We start from the raw sequence: 17,500 nt of genomic DNA, 5'->3' as shown, positions 1-17,500 counted from the left end.
TGGACACAGCTTCTGCATGGCCTGTATCAGAAAGTACTGGGACAGCAGTGAATTGTGTCTGTGTCCGTTGTGTAAGGAAACGTTCTATAGAAGACCTGAGCTTCGCGTCAACACAACGTTTAGAGAGGTCGTAGAGCAATTCAAGAGAATGAGAGCCAGGGCTGAAGATGAGTCCCCTGCCGAACCTGGACAAGTGCCTTGTGACATCTGCCCTGGGACGAAGCTCAAAGCCCTGAAGTCCTGCCTGGTGTGTCTGGCCTCTTACTGTGAGACTCACCTGGAGCCTCATCAGAGAGTCCCAGGCTTAAAGAGACACAAGCTGATGGACCCTGTGGAGAACCTGGAAGACAGGATGTGTAAGGAGCATGAGAAACCCCTGGAGCTGTTCTGTACGACTGACCAGATGTGTGTGTGTCAGTTCTGCACTGAGACAGACCACAAGACTCATAAAATAGTCCCCATAGAGGATGAGTATGAAGAGAGGAAGGCTCAGCTGGGGAAGACAGAGGCAGAAGTGCAGCAGATGATCCAGGAGCGACTGAAGAAGGTTAAGAAGATCAAACACTCAGTAGATCTTAGTAAGAAAGATGCAGAGAGAGAGAAAGCAGACAGTGTGCAGGTCTTCACTGCTCTGGTGGACTCCATGAAGAGAAGCCAGGCTGAGCTCACTGAAGTGATTGAGCAGAAGCAGAAAGCAGCAGAGAGGCAGGCTGAAGGCCTTATTAAAGAGCTGGAGCAGGAAATCACTGAGCTAAAGAGAAGAAGCACTGAGCTGGAGCAGCTCTCACACACTGAGGACCACCTCCACCTCCTCCAGAGCTTCCCATCCCTGTCCACCCCTCCACACACCAAGGACTGGTCTCAGATCAGTGTTCACACTGATCTGAATGTTGGGTCTGTGAGGAGAGCTGTGTCTCAGCTGGAGGAGACTCTTAGGAGTGAAGTGAAGAAGTTGTGTGATGTTGAGCTGAAGATGATACAGCAGTATGCAGTGGACGTGACTCTGGACCCTGATACAGCACACCCAAGACTCATTCTGTCTGAGGATGGGAAACAAGTTAGACATGGAGACAAAAGAAATAACCTCCCCGATAACGCAGAGAGGTTTTCCAATTGTACATGTGTTTTAGGAAAGGAGGGTTTCTCCTCAGGGAGGTTTTACTATGAAGTGGAGGTGAAGGAGAAGACTGCCTGGATTGTTGGTGTGGCCAGAGAGTCCATCAACAGGAAGGGGACTGTAACACTGAGCCCTGAGGATGGATACTGGACTGTACGGTTGAGGAATGGAAATGAGTATGAGGCACTCGCTGTCCCTCCTGTCCCCCTGTCCCTGAGAGAGAAGCCCCAGAAGGTGGGGGTGTTTGTGGATTATGAGGAGGGTCAGGTATCCTTTTATGATGTGGAGGCTAGGTCTCATATCTACTCTTTCACTGGCTGCACTTTCACTGAGAAACTTTATCCATTCTTCAGCCCTAACCTGAATGATGGTGGTAAAAACTCTGCCCCTCTGGTCATCTCTCCTGTCAATCACACAGATTGATTTTTAACCTTTAATTCTGACCAAGCAGTAAAATAAGCATTTAGAATTATCTTTATCTGTTGTCAGTCACTAGGGAAGATTATGGTATATTTCCCCACAGAATCATTTCTGATCTGGTTATCGTATGATATCATATAATTTGTGCTATCTGCTGAAGATGGTGAATATGCAGCAGCAATGTAAGATATAGCCCATCCTCTCCAGCCTCATGAGAAGATATGAATGAGATTGTTTGACTTCTCAAGGTGTTCAAATTATTATCAATCAGATACTCTCTGCATACTGTATGTCTTTATTTCCTGGTTATTATCGTAATTTTGAGTATTTGGGGGATTTTGAGTGTAATGAATACTGGGTGTGTACAGAGTGAAATTGAGGATGTTCAGACAATTAAATTCACTTGGATTGATCAAATCCATTGATCACATTAATAATCAGTCTAGTACAGGTCCCAGAGCTTTAGATTGGTGATGGTGAGGTAGCAGACTCGGTTGTTCATCTATTCATGTGTTTGACTTAATTAAATTTAACAGAATGTATGTCTGATTTTAATTTTATTGATTTAATGGCTTGCAGAGGGAATCGGATATGCTTAAGAATGATTTGATAAGGGTGGCTTTGATTGTAAGATGATAGACATCTTCTGTACGTGATTTTACAAGTTTGTCTAATAGTCTGTTTCTTTGGTGGTTTTTATCATCACTGCATATCAAACGTCAACACCTGTTAAATAAACTCCCTGTTACCCGACACCTGTGAATGAGTGATTAAGTCATTTAGTGCCGATGGTGAATAAAGTCGCCTATGTGAATAAAGTCACCAGAAATGCATAAATTATGATGCTTCATTTTGTAGCCAATCAAAGTACTGTTGCTAGGTAGACACCACATAGAACACTTGCACTCGATGTGGTGAGTGTTCCGGAATGATTTGTCAGTTGGTGAATTAAGCCTCATTAAACACTGTGATCTGTGCCAGAGAAAGACTTTACTCTGTAGCAGCCTATAATCTGATCTAATTCTTCTGATTACTGTTTATACCTGGCACCTGAGAGAGAAAGAGAGAGGGAGAGTATGAGTGTTTATGTGACATCAAACATTGTGATCCATGCCAGAGAAAGTGTTAACTCTGTAGCAACCTTAGTTCTGATCACAAATATTATTATGATTACAGTTTATATTGACTGGAAACAATGTGATGATTGGAAATTATTGGTAAGAAGAGCTTATCTGTAAAACCAGCATGTTCTAAACAGAATCCCTGTAAAGGGTTAACTCTGTTCCAGGGAGAGCAGACATGTTGCACAGCAAGATTGGGAGGGGAGGAGCATTTCAACGTCAGTTTGCTGAAATGAAACTAAACTGTGTCGAGACATAAAGCGTATTGTGCACGAGAGCAGACTCTCTCAAACTCCTGAGAAATCGTCCTCAAACTGGCCTCTATCACACATACAGTACAAAGGACAGAGACAGCATCCACACTCTCACAGAATCACAGACAGGTGAGTTGAGAGACTTACATGGACAAGTGAAGATGAGTTATTGTGTTCACACTCTCTACCAGTTTATTTATACGTGATATATATATGTGATATAGAATAATGTCATCATTATTGGTCGCTGTATAATGTCATAAGACAGTCTTGACAGCTCCATAGCTGAAACTATTGAGATCTGATTGAGTCCAGGAAATGCTTCATGGTGTCACCTTTGGTCTCTCTAGATATGGCTTCCTCCAGCAGTCTCCTGTCTGAAGAGCAGTTCCTGTGTTCAATCTGTCTGGATGTGTTCACTGACCCTGTCTCTACTCCATGTGGACACAACTTCTGCATGGCCTGTATCAGAAAGTACTGGGACAGCAATGATCTGTGCCAGTGTCCAATGTGTCAAAAAGCATTTGATAAGAGACCAGATCTCTTTGTCAATACTTTAATCTCTGAGATGGCCGCTCAGTTTCGGAAGTCAGTTGAAGTGAAAGCATCCAGCAGCCCGGCCCCAGACAAACACCCTGTCAAACCTAGAGAAGTGTCCTGTGACATCTGCACTGGGACGAAGCTCAAAGCCCTGAAGTCCTGCCTGGTGTGTCAGGCCTCTTACTGTGAGACTCACCTGGAGCCTCATCAGAGAGTCGCAGCCTTTAAGAGACACAAGCTGATGGACCCTGTGGAGAACCTGGAAGACAGGATGTGTAAGGAGCATGAGAGACTCCTAGAGCTGTTCTGTACGACTGACCAGATGTGTGTGTGTCAGTTCTGCACTGAGACAGACCACAAGGCTCATAAAATAGTCCCCATAGAGGATGAGTATGAAGAGAGGAAGGCTCAGCTGGGGAAGACAGAGGCAGAAGTGCAGCAGATGATCCAGGAGCGACTGAAGAAGGTTAAGAAGATCAAACACTCAGTAGATCTTAGTAAGAAAGATGCAGAGAGAGAGAAAGCAGACAGCGTGCAGGTCTTCACTGCTCTGGTGGACTCCATGAAGAGAAGCCAGGCTGAGCTCACTGAAGTGATTGAGGAGAAGCAGAAAGCAGCAGAGAGGCAGGCTGAAGGCCTTATTAAAGAGCTGGAGCAGGAAATCACTGAGCTAAAGAGAAGAAGCACTGAGCTGGAGCAGCTCTCACACACTGAGGACCACCTCCACCTCCTCCAGAGCTTCCCATCCCTGTCCACCCCTCCACACACCAAGGACTGGTCTCAGATCAGTGTTCACAGTGATCTCTATGTGGGGACTCTGAGGAGAGCTGTGTCTCAGCTGGAGGAGACACTTAGGAGTGAAGTGAAGAAGTTGTGTGATGTTGAGCTGAAGATGATACAGCAGTATGCAGTGGATGTGACTCTGGACCCTGATACAGCACAACCTGATCTCATTCTGTCTGAGGATGGGAAACAAGTTAGAGACGGAGACACAACAAAGAATCTTCCTGATAACACAGAGAGGTTTGATAAATGTGCCTGTGTTTTAGGAAAGGAGGCTTTCTCCTCAGGGAGGTTTTACTATGAAGTGGAGGTGAAGGAGCAGACTGACTGGGATGTTGGTGTGGCCAGAGAGTCCATCAACAGGAAGGGGAAGATAACACTGAGCCCTGAGGATGGATACTGGACTTTATGTTTGAGTAATGGAAATGAGTATGAGGCACTCGCAGACCCTATGGTCCCCCTGTCCCTGAAAGAGAAGCCCCAGAAGGTGGGGGTGTTTGTGGATTATGAGGAGGGTCAGGTCTCCTTTTATGATGTGGAGGCCAGGTCTCATATCTACTCTTTCACTGGCTACACTTTCACTGAGAAACTTTATCCATACTTCGGCCCTGGCCTGAATGATGGTGGTAAAAACTCTGCCCCTCTGGTCATCTCTCCTGTCAATCACACAGATTGATTTTTAACCTTTAATTCTGACCAAGCAGTAAAATAAGCATTTAGAATTATCTTTATCTGTTGTCAGTCATTAGGGAAGATTATGGTATATTTCCCCACAGAGTAATTTTTGATCTGGTTATCGTACGATATCATATAATTTGTGCTATCAGTCTATCTGTTGGAGATGGTGAATATGCAGCAGCAATGTAAGATATAGCCCATCCTCTCCAGCCTCGTAAGAAGACATGACTCTATATGAATCAGATTGTTTGACTTCTCAAGGTGTTCAAATTATTATCAATCAGATACTCTCTGCATACTGTATTTTCGTTATTTCCTGGTTATTATCGTAATTTTGAGTATTTGGGGGATTTTGAGTGTAATGAATACTGGGTGTGTACAGAGTGAAATTGAGGATGTTCAGACAATTAAATTCACTTGGATTGATCAAATCCATTGATCACATTAATAATCAGTCTAGTACAGGTCCTAGAGGCTGTCTGTCTTTTTAAAATAAAAAAATAACTTGTACTCCCTCAGTCTATTCATGTGTTTGACGTAATTAAATTTAACAGAATGTACGTCTGATTATAATTTCATTGATTTAATGGCTTGCAGAGGGAATCGGATATGCTTAAGAATGATTTGATAAGGGTGGCTTTGATTGTAAGATGATAGACATCTTCTGTACGTGATTTTACAAGTTTGTCTAATAGTCTGTTTCTTTGGTGGTTTTTATCATCACTGCATATCAAACGTCAACACCTGTTAAATAAACTCCCTGTTACCCGACACCTGTGAATGAGTGATTCAGTCATTTAGTGCCGATGGTGAATAAAGTCGCCTATGTGAATAAAGTCACCAGAAATGCATAAATGATGACGCTTCATTTTGTAGCCAATCAAAGTACTGTTGCTAGGTAGACACCACGTAGAACACTTGCACTCTATGTGGTGAGTGTTCCGGAATTCTTTGTCAGTTGGTGAATTAAGCCTCATTAAACACTGTGATCTGTGCCAGAGAAAGACTTTACTCTGTTGCAATCTATAATCTGTTCATATTCTTCTGATTACTGTTTATACCTGGCACCTGAGAGAGAAAGAGAGAGGGAGAGTATGAGTGTTTAAGTGACATCAAACATTGTGATCCATGCCAGAGAAAGACTTTACTCTGTAGCAACCTTAGTCCTGATCACAAATATTATTATGATTACAGTTTATATTGACTGGAAACAATATGATGATTGGAAATTATTGGTAAGAAGAGCTTATCTGTAAAACCAGCATGTTATAAACAGAATCCCTGTAAAGGGTTAACTCTGTTCCAGGGAGAGCAGACATGTTGCACAGCAAGATTGGGAGGGGAGGAGCATTTCAACGTCAGTTTGCTGAAATGAAACTAAACTGTGTCGAGACATAAAGCGTATCGTCCACGAGAGCAGACTCTCTCAAACTCCTGAGAAATCGTCCTCAAACAGGCCTCTATCACACATACAGTACAGAGACAGAGACAGCGTCCACACTCTCACAGAATCACAGACAGGTGAGTTGAGAGACGTACATGGACAAGTGAAGATGAGTTATTGTGTTCACACTTTCTACCAGTTTATTTTATACACAGTTCAGAATGTAAAACTTCTTGATTTGGTTGAAGGACTATTTTCTATGTGATATAGAGTATTCTTATCATTATTGGTCGCTGTATAATGTCATAAGACAGTCTTGACAGCTCCGTAGCTGAAACTATTGAGATCTGATTGAGTCCAGGAAATGCTTCATGGTGTCACCTTTGGTCTCTCTAGATATGGCTTCCTCCAGCAGTCTCCTGTCTGAGGAGCAGTTCCTGTGTTCAATCTGTCTGGATGTGTTCACTGACCCTGTCTCTACTCCATGTGGACACAGCTTCTGCATGGCCTGTATCAGAAAGTACTGGGACAGCAATGACCTGTGCCAGTGTCCAATGTGTCAAAAAGCATTTGATAAGAGACCAGATCTCTTTGTCAATATTTTAATCTCTGAGATGGCCGCTCAGTTTCGGAAGTCAGTTGAAGTGAAAGCATCCAGCAGCCCAGCCCCAGACAAACACCCTGTCAAACCTAGAGAAGTGTCCTGCGACATCTGCACTGGGACAAAGCTCAAGGCTCTGAAGTCCTGCCTGGTGTGTCAGGCCTCTTACTGTGAGACTCACCTGGAGCCTCATCAGAGAGTCCCAGGCTTAAAGAGACACAAGCTGATGGACCCTGTGGAGAACCTGGAAGACAGGATGTGTAAGGAGCATGAGAGACTCCTGGAGCTGTTCTGTAGGACTGACCAGATGTGTGTGTGTCAGTTCTGCACTGAGACAGACCACAAGACTCATAAAATAGTCCCCATAGAGGATGAGTATGAAGAGAGGAAGGCTCAGCTGGGGAAGACAGAGGCAGAAGTGCAGCAGATGATCCAGGAGCGACTGAAGAAGGTTAAGAAGATCAAACACTCAGTAGATCTTAGTAAGAGAGATGCAGAGAGAGAGAAAGCAGACAGCGTGCAGGTCTTCACTGCTCTGGTGGACTCCATGAAGAGAAGCCAGGCTGAGCTCACTGAAGTGATTGAGGAGAAGCAGAAAGCAGCAGAGAGGCAGGCTGAAGGCCTTATTAAAGAGCTGGAGCAGGAAATCACTGAGCTAAAGAGAAGAAGCACTGAGCTGGAGCAGCTCTCACACACTGAGGACCACCTCCACCTCCTCCAGAGCTTCCCATCCCTGTCCACCCCTCCACACACCAAGGACTGGTCTCAGATCAGTGTTCACAGTGATCTCTATGTGGGGACTCTGAGGAGAGCTGTGTCTCAGCTGGAGGAGACATTTACGAGTGAAGTGAAGAAGTTGTGTGATGTTGAGCTGAAGATGATACAGCAGTATGCAGTGGATGTGACTCTGGACCCTGATACAGCACACCCTAATCTCATTCTGTCTGAGGATGGGAAACAAGTTAGACATGGAGACACAGCAAAGAATCTTCCTGATAACACAGAGAGGTTTGATAAATGTGCCTGTGTTTTAGGAAAGGAGGGTTTCTCCTCAGGGAGGTTTTACTATGAAGTGGAGGTGAAGGAGAAGACTGCCTGGATTGTTGGTGTGGCCAGAGAGTCCATCAACAGGAAGGGGGCTATAACACTGAGCCCTCAGGATGGATACTGGACTTTATGGTTGAAGAATGGAAATGAGTACAAGGCACCCGCTGGCCCTACTGTCTCCCTGTCCCTGAGAGAGAAGCCCCAGAAGGTGGGGGTGTTTGTGGATTATGAGGAGGGTCAGGTCTCCTTTTATGATGTGGAGGCCAGGTCTCATATCTACTCTTTCACTGGCTGCACTTTCACTGAGAAACTTTATCCATACTTCAGCCCTTACCTGAATAATGGTGGTAAAAACTCCGCCCCTCTGGTCATCTCTCCTGTCAATCACACAGATTGATTTTTAACCTTTATTTCTGACCAAGCAGTAAAATAAGCATTTAGAATTATCTTTATCTGTTGTCAGTCATTAGGGAAGATTATGGTATATTTCCCCACAGAGTAATTTCTGATCTGGTTATCGTATGATATCATATAATTTGTGCTATCAGTCTATCTGTTGGAGATGGTGAATATGCAGCAGCAATGTAAGATATAGCCCAGCCTCTCCAGCCTCATAAGAAGATATGACTCTATATGAATCAGATTGTTTGACTTCTCAAGGTGTTCAAATTATTATCAATCAGATACTCTCTTCATACTGTATTTTCGTTATTTCCTGGTTATTATCGTAATGTATGACTATTTGGGGGATTTTGAGTGTAATGAATACTGGGTGTGTACAGAGTGAAATTGAGGATGTTCAGACAATTAAATTCACTTGGATTGATCAAATCCATTGATCACATTAATAATCAGTCTAGTACAGGTCCTAGAGGCTGTCTGTCTTTTAAAACAATAAAATAACTTGTACTCCCTCAGTCTATTCATGTGTTTGACGTAATTAAATTTAACAGAATGTACGTCTGATTATAATTTCATTGATTTAATGGCTTGCAGAGGGAATCGGATATGCTTAAGAATGATTTGATAAGGGTGGCTTTGATTGTAAGATGATAGACATCTTCTGTACGTGATTTTACAAGTTTGTCTAATAGTCTGTTTCTTTGGTGGTTTTTATCATCACTGCATATCAAACGTCAACACCTGTTAAATAAACTCCCTGTTACCCGACACCTGTGAATGAGTGATTAAGTCATTTAGTGCCGAGGGTGAATAAAGTCGCCTATGTGAATAAGGTCACCAGAAATGCATAAATTATGATGCTTAATTTTGTAGCCAATCAAAGTACTGTTGCTAGGTAGACACCACATAGAACACTTGCACTCTATGTGGTGAGTGTTCCGGAATGATTTGTCAGTTGGTGAATTAAGCCTCATTAAACACTGTGATCTGTGCCAGAGAAAGACTTTACTCTGTAGCAGCCTATAATCTGATCTAATTCTTCTGATTACTGTTTATACCTGGCACCTGAGAGAGAAAGAGAGAGGGAGAGTATGAGTGTTTAAGTGACATCAAACATTGTGATCCATGCCAGAGAAAGACTTTACTCTGTAGCAACCTTAGTCCTGATCACAAATATTATTATGATTACAGTTTATATTGACTGGAAACAATATGATGATTGGAAATTATTGGTATGAAGAGCTTATCTGTAAAACCAGCATGTTATAAACAGAGTCCCTGTAAAGGGTTAACTCTGTTCCAGGAAGAGCAGACATGTTGCACAGCAGGATTGGGAGGGGAGGAGCATTTCAACGTCAGTTTGCTGAAATGAAACTAAACTGTGTCGAGACATAAAGCGTATCGTGCACGAGAGCAGACTCTCTCAAACCCCTGAGAAATCGTCCTCAAACAGGCCTCTATCACACATACAGTACAAAGGACAGAGACAGCGTCCACACTCTCACAGAATCACAGACAGGTGAGTTGAGAGACGTACATGGACAAGTGAAGATGAGTTATTGTGTTCACACTTTCTACCAGTTTATTTTATACACAGTTCAGAATGTAAAACTTCTTGATTTGGTTGAAGGACTATTTTCGATGTGATATAGAATAATGTCGTCATTATTGGTCGCTGTATAATGTCATGAGACAGTCTTGACAGCTCCATAGCTGAAACTTTTGAGATTTGATTGAGTCCAGGAAATGCTTCATGGTGTCACCTTTGGTCTCTCTAGATATGGCTTCCTCCAGCAGTCTCCTGTCTGAGGAGCAGTTCCTGTGTTCAATCTGTCTGGATGTGTTCACTGACCCTGTCTCTACTCCATGTGGACACAGCTTCTGCATGGCCTGTATCAGAAAGTACTGGGACAGCAGTGATCTGTGCCAGTGTCCAATGTGTCAAAAATCATTTGATAAGAGACCAGATCTCTTTGTCAATACTTTCATCTCTGAGATGGCCGCTCAGTTTCGGAAGTCAGTTGAAGTGAAAGCATCCAGCAGCCCAGCCCCAGACAAACACCCTGTCAGACCTAGAGAAGTGTCCTGCGACATCTGCACTGGGACAAAGCTCAAGGCTCTGAAGTCCTGCCTGGTGTGTCAGGCCTCTTACTGTGAGACTCACCTGGAGCCTCATCAGAGAGTCGCAGCCTTTAAGAGACACAAGCTGATGGACCCTGTGGAGAACCTGGAAGACAGGATGTGTAAGGAGCATGAGAGACTCCTGGAGCTGTTCTGTACGACTGACCAGATGTGTGTGTGTCAGTTCTGCACTGAGACAGACCACAAGGCTCATAAAATAGTCCCCATAGAGGAAGAGTGTGGAGAGAGGAAGGTTCAGCTGGGGAGGATGGAGGCAGAAGTGCAGCAGATGATCCAGGAGCGACTGAAGAAGGTTAAGAAGATCAAACACTCAGTAGATCTTAGTAAGAAAGATGCAGAGAGAGAGAAAGCAGACAGCGTACAGGTCTTCACTGCTCTGGTGGACTCCATGAAGAGAAGCCAGGCTGAGCTCACTGAAGTGATTGAGGAGAAGCAGAAAGCAGCAGAGAGGCAGGCTGAAGGCCTTATTAAAGAGCTGGAGCAGGAAATCACTGAGCTAAAGAGAAGAAGCACTGAGCTGGAGCAGCTCTCACACACTGAGGACCACCTCCACCTCCTCCAGAGCTTCCCATCCCTGTCCACCCCTCCACACACCAAGGACTGGTCTCAGATCAGTGTTCACAGTGATCTCTATGTGGGGACTCTGAGGAGAGCTGTGTCTCAGCTGGAGGAGACATTTACGAGTGAAGTGAAGAAGTTGTGTGATGTTGAGCTGAAGATGATACAGCAGTATGCAGTGGATGTGACTCTGGACCCTGATACAGCACACCCTAATCTCATTCTGTCTGAGGATGGGAAACAAGTTAGACATGGAGACACAACAAAGAATCTTCCTGATAACGCAGAGAGGTTTGATTATTGTCCCTGTCTTTTAGGAAAGGAGGGTTTCTCCTCAGGGAGGTTTTACTATGAAGTGGAGGTGAAGGAGAAGACTGACTGGGATGTTGGTGTGGCCAGAGAGTCCATCAACAGGAAGGGGACTATAACACTGAGTCCTGAGGATGGATACTGGTCTGTATGGTTGAGGAATGGAAATGAGTACAAGGCACTCGCATACCCTGGTGTCCCCCTGTCCCTGAGAGAGAAGCCCCAGAAGGTGGGGGTGTTTGTGGATTATGAGGAGGGTCAGGTCTCCTTTTATGATGTGGAGGCCAGGTCTCATATCTACTCTTTCACTGGCTGCACTTTCACTGAGAAACTTTATCCATACTTCAGCCCTTACCTGAATAATGGTGGTAAAAACTCCGCCCCTCTGGTCATCTCTCCTGTCAATCACACAGATTGATTTTTAACCTTTATTTCTGACCAAGCAGTAAAATAAGCATTTAGAATTATCTTTATCTGTTGTCAGTCATTAGGGAAGATTATGGTATATTTCCCCACAGAGTAATTTCTGATCTGGTTATCGTATGATATCATATAATTTGTGCTATCAGTCTATCTGTTGGAGATGGTGAATATGCAGCAGCAATGTAAGATATAGCCCAGCCTCTCCAGCCTCATAAGAAGATATGACTCTATATGAATCAGATTGTTTGACTTCTCAAGGTGTTCAAATTATTATCAATCAGATACTCTCTTCATACTGTATTTTCGTTATTTCCTGGTTATTATCGTAATGTATGACTATTTGGGGGATTTTGAGTGTAATGAATACTGGGTGTGTACAGAGTGAAATTGAGGATGTTCAGACAATTAAATTCACTTGGATTGATCAAATCCATTGATCACATTAATAATCAGTCTAGTACAGGTCCTAGAGGCTGTCTGTCTTTTAAAACAATAAAATAACTTGTACTCCCTCAGTCTATTCATGTGTTTGACGTAATTAAATTTAACAGAATGTACGTCTGATTATAATTTCATTGATTTAATGGCTTGCAGAGGGAATCGGATATGCTTAAGAATGATTTGATAAGGGTGGCTTTGATTGTAAGATGATAGACATCTTCTGTACGTGATTTTACAAGTTTGTCTAATAGTCTGTTTCTTTGGTGGTTTTTATCATCACTGCATATCAAACGTCAACACCTGTTAAATAAACTCCCTGTTACCCGACACCTGTGAATGAGTGATTAAGTCATTTAGTGCCGAGGGTGAATAAAGTCGCCTATGTGAATAAGGTCACCAGAAATGCATAAATTATGATGCTTAATTTTGTAGCCAATCAAAGTACTGTTGCTAGGCAGACACCACGTAAAACACTTGCACTCTATGTGGTGAGTGTTCCGGAATTCTTTGTCAGTTGGTGAATTAAGCCTCATTAAACACTGTGATCTGTGCCAGAGAAAGACTTTACTCTGTTGCAACCTATGATCTGATCTAATTCTTCTGACTACTGTTTATACCTGGCACCTGAGAGAGAAAGAGAGAGGCAGAGTATGAGTGTTTAAGTGACATCAAACACTGTGATCCATGCCAGAGAAAGTGTTAACTCTGTAGCAACCTTAGTCCTGATCACAAATATTATTATGATTACAGTTTATATTGACTGGAAACAATGTGATGATTGGAAATTATTTGTATGAAGAGCTTATCTGTAAAACCAGCATGTTCTAAACAGAATCCCTGTAAAGGGTTAACTCTGTTCCAGGGAGAGCAGACATGTTGCACAGCACGATTGGGAGGGGAGGAGCATTTCAACGTCAGTTTGCTGAAATGAAACTAAACTGTGTCGAGACATAAAGCGTATCGTGCACGAGAGCAGACTCTCTCAAACTCCTGAGAAATCGTCCTCAAACAGGCCTCTATCACACATACAGTACAAAGGACAGAGACAGCATCCACACTCTCACAGAATCACAGACAGGTGAGTTGAGAGACTTACATGGACAAGTGAAGATGAGTTATTGTGTTCACACTCTCTACCAGTTTATTTATACACAATTCAGAATGTAAAACTTCTTGATTTGGTTGAAAGACTATTTTCTATGTGATATAGAATAATGTCATCATTATTGGTCGCTGTATAATGTCATAAGACAGTCTTGACAGCTCCATAGCTGAAACTATTGAGATCTGATTGAGTCCAGGAAATGCTTCATGGTGTCACCTTTGGTCTCTCTAGATATGGCTTCCTCCAGCAGTCTCCTGTCTGAAGAGCAGTTCCTGTGTTCAATCTGTCTGGATGTGTTCACTGACCCTGTCTCTACTCCATGTGGACACAACTTCTGCATGGCCTGTATCAGAAAGTACTGGGACAGCAATGATCTGTGCCAGTGTCCAATGTGTCAAAAAGCATTTGATAAGAGACCAGATCTCTTTGTCAATACTTTAATCTCTGAGATGGCCGCTCAGTTTCGGAAGTCAGTTGAAGTGAAAGCATCCAGCAGCCCGGCCCCAGACAAACACCCTGTCAAACCTAGAGAAGTGTCCTGTGACATCTGCACTGGGACGAAGCTCAAAGCCCTGAAGTCCTGCCTGGTGTGTCAGGCCTCTTATTGTGAGACTCACCTGGAGCCTCATCAGAGAGTCGCAGCCTTTAAGAGACACAAGCTGATGGACCCTGTGGAGAACCTGTTAGACAGAATGTGTAAGGAGCATGAGAGACTCCTAGAGCTGTTCTGTAGGACTGACCAGATGTGTGTGTGTCAGTTCTGCACTGAGACAGACCACAAGGCTCATAAAATAGTCCCCATAGAGGATGAGTATGAAGAGAGGAAGGCTCAGCTGGGGAAGACAGAGGCAGAAGTGCAGCAGATGATCCAGGAGCGACTGAAGAAGGTTAAGAAGATCAAACACTCAGTAGATCTTAGTAAGAAAGATGCAGAGAGAGAGAAAGCAGACAGTGTGCAGGTCTTCACTGCTCTGGTGGACTCCATGAAGAGAAGCCAGGCTGAGCTCACTGAAGTGATTGAGGAGAAGCAGAAAGCAGCAGAGAGGCAGGCTGAAGGCCTTATTAAAGAGCTGGAGCAGGAAATCACTGAGCTAAAGAGAAGAAGCACTGAGCTGGAGCAGCTCTCACACACTGAGGACCACCTCCACCTCCTCCAGAGCTTCCCATCCCTGTCCACCCCTCCACACACCAAGGACTGGTCTCAGATCAGTGTTCACACTGATCTCTATGTGGGGACTCTGAGGAGAGCTGTGTCTCAGCTGGAGGAGACACTTATGAGTGAAGTGAAGAAGTTGTGTGATGTTGAGCTGAAGATGATACAGCAGTATGCAGTGGACGTGACTCTGGACCCTGATACAGCATACCCAAGACTCATTCTGTCTGAGGATGGGAAACAAGTTAGACTTGGAGACACAACAAAGAATCTCCCTGGTAACACAGAGAGGTTTTCCAATTGTACATGTGTTTTAGGAAAGGAGGGTTTCTCCTCAGGGAGGTTTTACTATGAAGTGGAGGTGAAGGAGAAGACTGACTGGGATGTTGGTGTGGCCAGAGAGTCCATCAACAGGAAGGGGACTATAGCACTGAGCCCTAGCAATGGATACTGGACTGTATGGTTGAGGAATGGAAATGAGTACAAGGCACTCGCATACCCTATGGTCCCCCTGTCCCTGAGAGAGAAGCCCCAGAAGGTGGGGGTGTTTGTGGATTATGAGGAGGGTCAGGTCTCCTTTTATGATGTGGAGGCCAGGTCTCATATCTACTCTTTCACTGGCTGCATTTTCACTGAGAAACTTTATCCATACTTCAGCCCTGAACTGAATAATGGTGGTAAAAACTCCGCCCCTCTGGTCATCTCTCCTGTCAATCACACAGATTGATTTTTAACCTTTAATTCTGACCAAGCAGTAAAATAAGCATTTAGAATTATCTTTATCTGTTGTCAGTCACTAGGGAAGATTATGGTATATTTCCCCACAGAATCATTTCTGATCTGGTTATCGTATGATATCATATAATTTGTGCTATCTGCTGAAGATGGTGAATATGCAGCAGCAATGTAAGATATAGCCCATCCTCTCCAGCCTCATGAGAAGATATGAATGAGATTGTTTGACTTCTCAAGGTGTTCAAATTATTATCAATCAGATACTCTCTGCATACTGTATGTCTTTATTTCCTGGTTATTATCGTAATTTTGAGTATTTGGGGGATTTTGAGTGTAATGAATACTGGGTGTGTACAGAGTGAAATTGAGGATGTTCAGACAATTAAATTCACTTGGATTGATCAAATCCATTGATCACATTAATAATCAGTCTAGTACAGGTCCCAGAGCTTTAGATTGGTGATGGTGAGGTAGCAGACTCGGTTGTTCATCTATTCATGTGTTTGACTTAATTAAATTTAACAGAATGTATGTCTGATTTTAATTTTATTGATTTAATGGCTTGCAGAGGGAATCGGATATGCTTAAGAATGATTTGATAAGGGTGGCTTTGATTGTAAGATGATAGACATCTTCTGTACGTGATTTTACAAGTTTGTCTAATAGTCTGTTTCTTTGGTGGTTTTTATCATCACTGCATATCAAACGTCAACACCTGTTAAATAAACTCCCTGTTACCCGACACCTGTGAATGAGTGATTAACTCATTTAGTGCCGAGGGTGAATATAGTCGCCTATGTGAATAAAGTCACCAGAAATGCATAAATTATGATGCTTCATTTTGTAGCCAATCAAAGTACTGTTGCTAGGTAGACACCACATAGAACACTTGCACTCGATGTGGTGAGTGTTCCGGAATGATTTGTCAGTTGGTGAATTAAGCCTCATTAAACACTGTGATCTGTGCCAGAGAAAGACTTTACTCTGTAGCAGCCTATAATCTGATCTAATTCTTCTGATTACTGTTTATACCTGGCACCTGAGAGAGAAAGAGAGAGGGAGAGTATGAGTGTTTATGTGACATCAAACATTGTGATCCATGCCAGAGAAAGTGTTAACTCTGTAGCAACCTTAGTTCTGATCACAAATATTATTATGATTACAGTTTATATTGACTGGAAACAATGTGATGATTGGAAATTATTGGTAAGAAGAGCTTATCTGTAAAACCAGCATGTTCTAAACAGAATCCCTGTAAAGGGTTAACTCTGTTCCAGGGAGAGCAGACATGTTGCACAGCAAGATTGGGAGGGGAGGAGCATTTCAACGTCAGTTTGCTGAAATGAAACTAAACTGTGTCGAGACATAAAGCGTATTGTGCACGAGAGCAGACTCTCTCAAACTCCTGAGAAATCGTCCTCAAACTGGCCTCTATCACACATACAGTACAAAGGACAGAGACAGCATCCACACTCTCACAGAATCACAGACAGGTGAGTTGAGAGACTTACATGGACAAGTGAAGATGAGTTATTGTGTTCACACTCTCTACCAGTTTATTTATACGTGATATATATATGTGATATAGAATAATGTCATCATTATTGGTCGCTGTATAATGTCATAAGACAGTCTTGACAGCTCCATAGCTGAAACTATTGAGATCTGATTGAGTCCAGGAAATGCTTCATGGTGTCACCTTTGGTCTCTCTAGATATGGCTTCCTCCAGCAGTCTCCTGTCTGAAGAGCAGTTCCTGTGTTCAATCTGTCTGGATGTGTTCACTGACCCTGTCTCTACTCCATGTGGACACAACTTCTGCATGGCCTGTATCAGAAAGTACTGGGACAGCAATGATCTGTGCCAGTGTCCAATGTGTCAAAAAGCATTTGATAAGAGACCAGATCTCTTTGTCAATACTTTAATCTCTGAGATGGCCGCTCAGTTTCGGAAGTCAGTTGAAGTGAAAGCATCCAGCAGCCCGGCCCCAGACAAACACCCTGTCAAACCTAGAGAAGTGTCCTGTGACATCTGCACTGGGACGAAGCTCAAAGCCCTGAAGTCCTGCCTGGTGTGTCAGGCCTCTTACTGTGAGACTCACCTGGAGCCTCATCAGAGAGTCGCAGCCTTTAAGAGACACAAGCTGATGGACCCTGTGGAGAACCTGGAAGACAGGATGTGTAAGGAGCATGAGAGACTCCTAGAGCTGTTCTGTACGACTGACCAGATGTGTGTGTGTCAGTTCTGCACTGAGACAGACCACAAGGCTCATAAAATAGTCCCCATAG

At 43.4% G+C, this 17,500-nt stretch overlaps 6 protein-coding genes across 7 annotated transcripts in view; all 6 read left to right on the top strand.

The window, feature by feature from the left end:
* LOC310820447 (E3 ubiquitin-protein ligase TRIM39-like) overlaps positions 1-2,290 on the top strand; it is a 2,726-nt gene extending 436 nt beyond the window's left edge. The window contains exon 2 of the mRNA XM_083692068.1: positions 1-2,290. This exon is cut by the window's left edge and continues 91 nt beyond it. Within this exon, the coding sequence (XP_083548194.1) occupies positions 1-1,540 (1,540 nt within the window). The 3' untranslated portion in view covers positions 1,541-2,290.
* The window catches only part of chst11 (carbohydrate (chondroitin 4) sulfotransferase 11), a gene marked incomplete at its 5' end in the record, with an annotated part of 41,053 nt that overhangs the window by 11,823 nt on the left and 11,730 nt on the right, over positions 1-17,500 (top strand). The gene's annotated exons all lie outside the window — the stretch shown is intronic.
* LOC310820448 (E3 ubiquitin-protein ligase TRIM21-like) lies at positions 2,897-9,115 on the top strand. Of its 2 annotated transcripts, none has more exons than XM_083692069.1 (2): positions 2,897-3,041; positions 3,263-5,684. In XM_083692069.1, exon 2 carries the CDS (start codon positions 3,265-3,267, stop codon positions 4,909-4,911), a length of 1,647 nt encoding a protein of 548 aa, XP_083548195.1. In that variant the 5' UTR covers positions 2,897-3,041; positions 3,263-3,264; the 3' UTR covers positions 4,912-5,684. The 2 variants fall into 2 exon arrangements, with proteins under 2 accessions (XP_083548195.1, XP_083548196.1); XM_083692070.1 differs by lacking the exons at positions 2,897-3,041; positions 3,263-5,684 and adding exons at positions 6,318-6,434; positions 6,694-9,115.
* LOC310820451 (E3 ubiquitin-protein ligase TRIM21-like) lies at positions 9,729-12,547 on the top strand. Its single transcript, XM_083692072.1, has 2 exons — positions 9,729-9,866; positions 10,126-12,547. Exon 2 carries the CDS (start codon positions 10,128-10,130, stop codon positions 11,772-11,774), a length of 1,647 nt encoding a protein of 548 aa, XP_083548198.1. The 5' UTR covers positions 9,729-9,866; positions 10,126-10,127; the 3' UTR covers positions 11,775-12,547.
* Positions 13,177-15,955, top strand: LOC310820452 (E3 ubiquitin-protein ligase TRIM21-like). Its single transcript, XM_083692073.1, has 2 exons — positions 13,177-13,298; positions 13,557-15,955. Exon 2 carries the CDS (start codon positions 13,559-13,561, stop codon positions 15,203-15,205), a length of 1,647 nt encoding a protein of 548 aa, XP_083548199.1. The 5' UTR covers positions 13,177-13,298; positions 13,557-13,558; the 3' UTR covers positions 15,206-15,955.
* The window catches only part of LOC310820449 (E3 ubiquitin-protein ligase TRIM21-like), a 2,787-nt gene continuing 1,848 nt past the window's right edge, over positions 16,562-17,500 (top strand). Inside the window, exons 1-2 of the mRNA XM_083692071.1 lie at positions 16,562-16,706; positions 16,928-17,500. The exon at positions 16,928-17,500 is cut by the window's right edge and continues 1,848 nt beyond it. Coding sequence (XP_083548197.1) covers positions 16,930-17,500 — 571 coding nt within the window. The 5' untranslated portion in view covers positions 16,562-16,706; positions 16,928-16,929. The remainder of the gene's footprint in view (positions 16,707-16,927) is intronic.

Source organism: Argentina silus, assembly GCF_951799395.1.
Source record: "Argentina silus genome assembly, chromosome: 20".
NCBI lineage: Eukaryota > Metazoa > Chordata > Actinopteri > Argentiniformes > Argentinidae > Argentina > Argentina silus.
This window is presented reverse-complemented; position numbering and strand designations above follow the sequence as displayed.